Genomic DNA, 8,167 nt, shown 5'->3' with positions numbered 1-8,167 from the left:
AATCCAGCCTGGGCAACATAGCAAGGACCCATTGCTAAAAAAAAAAAAAATCATCATCATCATCATCTTTGTTTTGCCTGATTAACTTTTTTCCCAGCTACAATTTTTCTCAACTGGGTGAGCGGAGAAGGACGGTTTCACACAATACATTCTTACCCTTAAGAAGTAAACAGATTGCCTATCTAACCAAAATAGAACATCTCTGAAGCAATGATTACTTTAATGTGTTAAGTGGATTGGTTAAATATAGCAATAAAAAAAAAGGAAACTTATCATTTAAAAAATTTTCAGTGATAAGGGAAAATAAAATAGCAAAGTAGCCAGTTAAGGTTCAAGGAAAAAGTGGAATTTGCAATTCAAGTCTCCATCTCTTAAAAAAAAAAAAAAAAGAAAAAAAAAGAACTATCAGTACTATCCCTACATTTGTAGATACAAAGCACGTATGTAAATAAAGAACACTTTTCAAAATAATACCTCCTAATAAAACAGGCAATTTCCTCAGGTGAGAAGGCAATTTTCGGCTTAATGCAATTCACCTAGGTTGCACTACCAACCACTGTGTTGAGAGTAAAATCTTTTTTTTTTTTTTTGCATTGTTTTGCGTGGTCTTAGGTTTCTCTTCTATCTTCCCCATTCAAATAGTTCCCATTTTACGAGTGAACAATGTGCAGAGGACTTATGCATTAATGAATTCCTCCTGCAATGTTTGGTTTCACTATGAGAATTTGAGTTTGCACACAACACGGTATCTGAACAATAATCTCAACATCCTAACCTCTTTAGAATCTGTTTACCTTCTGTGTTCACCTTCTGTATCAGGATGCAATACCTGTAAAAATCCTTTTTAGGGCATACATTGAGATGTACACCTTCCTGCATCTCCACACATTCTAAAGTTCCTGATAGAATGTTTAAGAACTCAACTGTGCGAGATCTCAAAAAGTAAAGGAAAAATGGTTTCTTGGACTCCAGAGAATGTACCTGTAGGAACAAGAGTCATTTGATAGGATACTGCCAATATCCTAACTACAAAATTTTGAGACGTTTGTTCCTAACTTCCCCCACTTTCCCCACATTTACTAATTTCCACCAAAGGAACGCTCCGCAACCGCACCGAGCCCACTATCACAGACACACCACGTAAAGTTTATACTCAGAAGTCAAAGTCCTATTAAAACATCCTCGATGAGCACTCCGTGAATTGTTAAGTTTTTAACCCTTCTATTCCGCTCCCACATCTGCGTGGCCCCTAAACTTACAAAAGCTAATCGCCCAGGTTCGGGGTCTTTGACTCATCAGAGAAGAATGCGGCTGATGAGTTATCTATTAATCCAAAATGCCTGGGCTAGAAAGATATTTCACCAAGAACTTTTAACACTGAAAGGAAGGGGGCAGGGAACAGAGGTGCCTTTTAACGAGAACTTTCCCCCCAATTTCTTCCTTAACCCCCACGCCCTACAGGCACACAAAACTTCCAGCCCCAAACCTAGAACAGCCCAGAACTAAGTCCTGACCGTCCGGGTCCCAATAATCTGAGGTCACCCAGGAGTCAACTCTCGATTCCACTTTTTAAACCCCGGGCAAACAAAGCTGAGCATTATACTTACAAAAAGTCTCCGGAAAGTCCTTGGAGTTACGCAATTTTAGGCGCACAGACGCGCGTGGACGCAAAAAACACACGCTGCCGGATCCACCCCACCGGCGCCACAACTCGGGGCAGTGTCCCGAGCGAGGGCAGTTCCCAGCCCTTCAACCGCGGCGCCCCTGCCCGGGACCCGCGCCCCGCCGGCCGCCCGCCCGCCCGCGCTGTGGAGAAAGCCCGCGGCTTCCGTCCCCGCTCGCGCCCGCCACCGCACCGAGCCGCCCTGTACCTCTTCCTCCTGAAGGTTGGCCTCGCTCGGGGTGTTCTCCTTCTCGGCTTTGCCGCCGTTGTTCATCTTCCCGGTCCTTCCTCACGGGGCAGGGCTGGGGCGCGGGGCTGGCGAGGGCGCGCTCGCCCACTTCTGCCTTCCGCGGGCGCCGGGGCTCCCTCGGGCGGGCGCCGCGGGCTGCGGGGGCTGGAGCGGGGCAGCGGCTGCCGGGCGCGGCGAGGCTGAGGCGCGGGCGACTCAGGAAGTGCGAGCGAGAGACGGGGCAGGGCGAGGACGCGGGCCGAGCGCGAGGGGACGGAGACAAACGGGCCCCGGGAGGGAGACCTGGAGAGGGAGGGCGGGCGCCAGGGGAGGAAGGAAGGAAGGAAGGAAGAAAGGATGGGGCGAGGACGCGCGTCCCAGGAGGGAGCCCGGAGAGTTGGGGATGTGGCCGAGTTGGGGCTGGGGGCTGCCGCTGGCCGGGCCAGGCAGCCGCAGGAAGGAGGGGGCGAGGGGTGCCCGGAGAGGAGGAGGAGGAGGAGGAGGTGCGGGGCAGCGGGGCGCGGGCCGCGGCTGGGACGCTGGCACCCGAGAGCCGCTGAGTGCGCGCTCCAGGCAGGCTCTGGAAGTACGGGATCCTAGCGGCTCCCTTTCTCTCGCCCTCCTCCTCCCTTCTCCCCTCCCTCTCCTCCTCCCTCCGCCCTCCCTGGACGTGGGCTGCCGGCTCCAGCCGGGAGGGACGGGACGGGGGACGGCGAAGCCCCCCGCGGGAGGAGGGGCTGCGCCGAGCGCGGCGGCCGGGCGGCCGGATGGCGCGCGCCGGGGAGGGGCCGGGGCGCGGGCGGAAGCTGCCGACCCCGGCCCAGGCTCGGCGGGAGGTCGGAGGGCGAGGGCCGCGGCGGCGGAGGGGAGAAGGCCGGGTCCTCCCGCTCCCTCGGCCCCTGGCGCCCCGGCGTCCGAGCGGGACCCGAGTTGGCCACCTCGCTTGTCCGCGCGCGCACGAGCCGGGAGAGGGGCTTCGGGGCCCAGGCCCTGCCGTGCGAGGACCGGGACCTGGCATGTGCTACTTTTGTCCGCCCGCTTTTCACGAGGGATCGGCACCCATTGTCCCCAAGCCTCCCCTTCTCTAAAGTGCCGGTGGAGACCCTTATTCATCCCCTCGGAGTCGCCGGCTTCAAATGACAGGATGAGAGAACTCGAGTGACACCGGGGACAGCCCCCTCCGGCCCGGCTTTTTCAGGGTACAGTTTCAACCCTATCTCAAACGCCGGTCCTGCGACGCCTCGCAGCCCTCCCCGCACCCGCTGCTGGCTCCGCTCAGGGCCCTCACCAGACTTTTCTGGAACTGTTTACCTAGCCGGCTCCCCCACTCTTCAGGGAGCGCCTTCCTGGAAAACAAGACTGTTTATCTTTTTAATCCCACAGCCGTTTAGAGGGTTTACCTGCTATGTAGTAGGCACTCAATAAATATTTGTTGGCTAAGTGAATATTCCTCAGTGCAAGCAGAACTGGAGGTCTGTGCCGATGATCTTCAACAAGAAAGGGGCCTCGGCATTTGCAACAACCTCCCAGGACTGCGCGGCTTCTGTTTCCTTCTCTGAGAGATGCGAGTAGTTACATCTGCCAGGGTTGGAGAGATTATAGGTTGCTAGAGCTAAGGCACCTGGCACCCATTCTTGCTTAGTTTAGGTTGACAACACGTGAAAGCTAACATTCTCATTAAGGAAATTTCCATTTTTTCCTGGGCCCTGGGAGTTTTTCCAACATTGGATCATTTAAGCTTTTAAACTTGACGGCTACAAACTTATAAATTGACAACTCCGTGTATGAGTAGGTTCCGCTCCACCCAGCTCTCCCAGGAGTTCCCTCTCTGAATGCTGTTCCCGTCCTGCACGACACCAATCACAACTTCTGACCAGACGCTGCTTACTGTTTGTCTCCCCACCCCCACCAGACATTCTTTACGCGCTGCTGGGGATGGGTCGGGGGTGGCTGTGGGAGTGGAAGATAAGGTCCCTGCCTTTAGGGAATGCGTGGAGGCAAGATAACCCCAAAACAACTTCACGGCAACATAATCACAGAATCCCTGGTCAAATAACAGAGCAAATATTTGCTTTAAGGGCATTATGTAGAGAAAAACAGTAGTGATACTTGGATTTACATGTTAGGTTTTTCTTGGGGGTCTGGTGATTTTGAAAAAGGATTTGTATAGGGGGAAAAATGTGTTTCTTTAATTGCTATCATAATGTCATTTCTCTCTGTAGGAACAAAAGTGTATGCTGGGTGAAAATAAGAGTCTATCTGAACCTGCAACTGAAGAAGTTTAGAAGAGTCAAGGCTACAATTGATCTGGAAACTTCCTGTGTGTTTTGCTGTGTTGATTGTGTCCATTGGCAGCCCTTTCCACTGCCAGCTCCTCCCTCAGTGATAGGAGGAACCACGAGAGGGCAATGTCTTCCTGAGCAATAGCTGAGTGGTGGTCTTGGGCCCCCGCGCTGGCCAATGATGCTAACACTTTGTCCTCAGCTATTCTTGCCTGTGACCAAAGATACTCCACAGAAAGGCATGGTCTTGTTGGAGGCTCGCAAAGTCCCAAGAAAAATGACGATTAATCTAGTCCTTGATGTCAGACCCCACTTAGGAGTAAGTGGAATATGTTGTGCGAGTTCAGGATGCTGGGAGAACCTCCCCTACCCCCGCCCAAGGAAATGTGGCTTCATTCCAAACATAGAACCTGATTCCTTTGTCTTTAAGCCAAGCCAGGACTTTGTCCATTGTTAAAAGTCAGAAACCTCTGGGATAAGAAACAAAAATAAGTTCCATGAGAGGATCCTTGCCTGGCTTGTTCATGCTTGTGTTTCCAACATCTAGACAGTGTCTGACACATAGTAGGCACTCAATCATTTTTTAATGAATGAGCACATTAAGTCTTATCACTTATTGATTCTCAGGTTTGAATGACATTATCGGATCCTTCCAAGATCCTGCAGGAAGGACTGAATTAGTAGTGGCATCTCAGAATGGAGAGCCACCACAAGGGTACTAGGCAGGGTCTTAGCGGTGGTCTTTATCTAGGGTCTCCTCCCTGCAAAATAATGGGCAGAGACCTTGGGCAGAATGGGACAACTGATAAGATTTCAAGAAATAACAGATAAAAATTACACCATTATCTTACACATTGAGCAATAAAGTTACCAATAAAGCAGGGATATCTGGTGAGGATGACCTTCAAGGTGTTTTCAGAAAAGTGTATGGGGATGGGATAAGATGTCAGGGAAATAAGGATTCCCATTTTCTGTCCTTTATGTGAAAAAATGGTTTAGATTGATTTGTAAGAACAATGGAATAATATTTAATTACCAAGAAGACCCAAGGGAAATCTCTAAACAGACTTTGACTATTTATAAAATGTTGTGATTGAGGGGAAAGAGGCTCAGTTTATGGAGAGAAGAAAAATGTATATTCAATCAGGATATAAATGATCTTTATGACTTGTTTACTACTTCCAAGAAAGGAAGTTTCAAAAGTGAGATGTCCTCAGTAGCAATAGTTTCTGGGCATACGGAGAATATAAGACAACAAAGGGATTTTATGTCCTGGAAAATTGGGCTAATGACCCAAAGACATCTGTTTTCTCCCGGGCCCACCACCCTACCCCGTTGCTATCTAGTCTGCAAGGTTAGGTTGAAAGGGAAATATTGTATACACCTGTAGTTTTTATTACTCATCTCTGTTTCTCTGGCAGTGTTCATTTTGAGGCTTGCTTTAAGAAATCCAAACCCATAATTATGTCTCAAATGTCTGTCTCTGGGAATTACAAACATTAAAGGTCTATTTTGAGGCTATTTTCATGGCATGGGCTTTGTACCTATGTTAGCTTTGCAGCAGAAAGCTGCAGTGTCTACCACATGTGTTCTGATTGCCTGTTAACTCTTGTGCTGGGCCAGAGACATTCTTGAGGCCAGGGGCTGTGTTTTATTGGTTTTTGTCATCCTTGACACCTCTCTCCCTTACCCTACCCCCACCCACCTCCAGGTGATCACCATCTTCCCCTGATCTTTCTTATTTAGTTAGTTACAATTGTGGCAAAAGACACATAATGTGAAATTTACCATCCTAATCATTTTTGAGTGTATAGTTCAATAGTGGTACGTATATTCACGTGGTTGTGCAACAGCCCCTGATTTTTACCTCCCAAAGAGTTCTGCAATCCACTCACTTCCCTCCAATCATTTGAGGAAACCCAATCAGCCACGTCCAGGTCCCCGGCTTACAGACCAGCTGAGTTCTCAGCTGACAGCCAGTACCAATTTACCAGCCTCGGGAGTGGGCTGTCTTGGAAGTGGATGCTCCAGCTCTGGCTGAGCTGCCCCAGCTGGTGCCATGTGGAAGAGAGATGAGCTTTTTTCCACAAACCCCTGCCCAGATTGCAAAAATTGTTAGCAAAAAGTGAATGCTGTTGTTTTAAGCTACTAGGTTTTAAGGTGGTTTGTTATTCAGCAAAGTCTAACTGAAACGTAACTGCATACCTAGAAGTAATAATAGAAATCTGAAACACATGGCAGTGGCTTTGGGATCAGGTGGAAGATGGAAGCTGGAAGAACCTTGAGGAGTCTGGTTATTGAAGAACATTGTTAGGAAAGGACAGCGAGAAAATTGTTACTGCAGGCTGGAGATAAGGGGGTCCGATTTGGGTATTGGAAGAACAATTAGCCAAACTAGCCTGCAGATAAATGAAAGCTGGAGAAGGTACCTACTGAACATGTGGATACGGCTCTGGAGATTTCTGCATAGAACATCAAAAGGGTTGGATGGTTTCTTTTTCATGCATATGATACAGTACAAGAGAAGTGAGCTAAAAAAGGAACTGTTCCCTTTTCCATCAGAATTTAGAAGAAACATAAAGAAGCCAGGACTTGCTGGATTTGAAATATTAATAAAACTATTTTTCATTCCTAACTTCTCTAGAGGACTTAACTCTTAACACAAGAAATGGTTTAGAGGCAAAGATCAAATCCAGGGTACTACCAGGAAAACAGCCATGGGTAAAGTTCAAGACAAAGGATGTATCTAGAATATACTGGGTAGGCAGCCTCTACAATAGCCCCCAATGGTCCCTAACTCCTGGTATTCAAACCCTTGTGCAATCCCCTCCACTTAAGTGTGGGCCAGTGTGGCGAGGAACTGTGGAGGCCTCCAGCCAAGAGACCAATGAGGAGCTAAATTCTGCCAACAACCATGTGAGTAAGTTTGCAAACGAACCCTCCTTAAGTGGAGCCTTTAGGTGAAGCCTGTTTTGGACTAAATGTTTGATGATGTTAGGAGGTAGGGCCTTTGGGAGGTGATTAGGTTTAGATGAGGTCATGCCAGTGAAGCCCCCATGATGGGGTTAGTGCCCTTATAAGAACAGGGCTTCCTCTCTGCCGTGATAGGACGCAGTGAGAAGGTGGCCATCTGCAAGCCATGAAGAGAGCCCCAGGAACTGAATTGGCTAGCACCTTGATCTTGAACTTCCCAGCCTTCATAACTGAGAAATAAATATCTGTTGTTTTATGTGGTATTTTGTTATGACAGCCTGAGCTGACTAAGTGATTGATACCAAGAAGTGCGGCACTGCTATAATAAATAAATGAAAATGTGGGAGCAGCTTTGGAACTGGGTAGTGGGTAGAGGCTGGAAGAGTTTTGAGGTACGTGCTACAAAAAGCCGAGATTGCGGTGAAGGGACTGCTAAAGGTAATTCTTGTGAGGGCTCAGAAAGAAAAGGGGAGAGCTGTAAAGAAAGCTTCCATATTCTTAGAGAATACATAGATAATCATGAACAGAATGTTGGGAAATATATATACAGTAAAAGCCAGGTAAAATTTCAGATGGGAAAGAGGAAGACGGTATTAGAAACTGGAAGAAAGGCCATCCTTGTTATGAAGTGGCAAAGAACTTGACTTGTGTTCACGTTCTGGTGTTTTGTGGAAGGTAGAACTTGCAAGAAAAGAAATTGGATTTGTCTAAGCAAAGTGTCGAAGGAGTGGCCTGGTGCTTCCTGAATGTTTATAAAGTAGAATGCAAGAAGTAGGAAATGAATTGAAGAACGAATTATTAAGCAAAAAGGAACCAGAACTTAAAGACTGACAAATTCTCAGTCTGTCCACATTACAAAAGATGAGAAAGTGTGTTCAGAAAAGAATACCAATGGCGTGACTGGCCGACCATTTGATAAAGAGATAAGTGTGGGTGTGAACCACAGACCTAACCAGCCATCTCAACAGATGCCACAGGATTGTACCAGCAGAAACACCACCAGCTGGGACTAAAGGAAAC

At 48.1% G+C, this 8,167-nt stretch overlaps 1 protein-coding gene across 1 annotated transcript in view; it reads right to left on the bottom strand.

Moving 5' to 3' along the window:
* The window catches only part of RBPMS (RNA binding protein with multiple splicing), a 158,542-nt gene extending 156,093 nt beyond the window's left edge, over positions 1 to 2,449 (bottom strand). Inside the window, exon 1 of the mRNA XM_012649834.1 lies at positions 1,852 to 2,449. Within this exon, the coding sequence (XP_012505288.1) occupies positions 1,852 to 1,937 (86 nt within the window). The 5' untranslated portion in view covers positions 1,938 to 2,449. The remainder of the gene's footprint in view (positions 1 to 1,851) is intronic.
* Between the last annotated feature and the right edge of the window lie 5,718 nt (positions 2,450 to 8,167).

The sequence above is a fragment of the Propithecus coquereli genome, unplaced genomic scaffold (genome assembly GCF_000956105.1).
Source record: "Propithecus coquereli isolate 6110/MARCELLA unplaced genomic scaffold, Pcoq_1.0 Scaffold304, whole genome shotgun sequence".
Lineage (NCBI taxonomy): Eukaryota > Metazoa > Chordata > Mammalia > Primates > Indriidae > Propithecus > Propithecus coquereli.
Note: the sequence above shows the minus strand (reverse complement) of the source record. Positions and strands in the feature narration are given on the sequence as shown.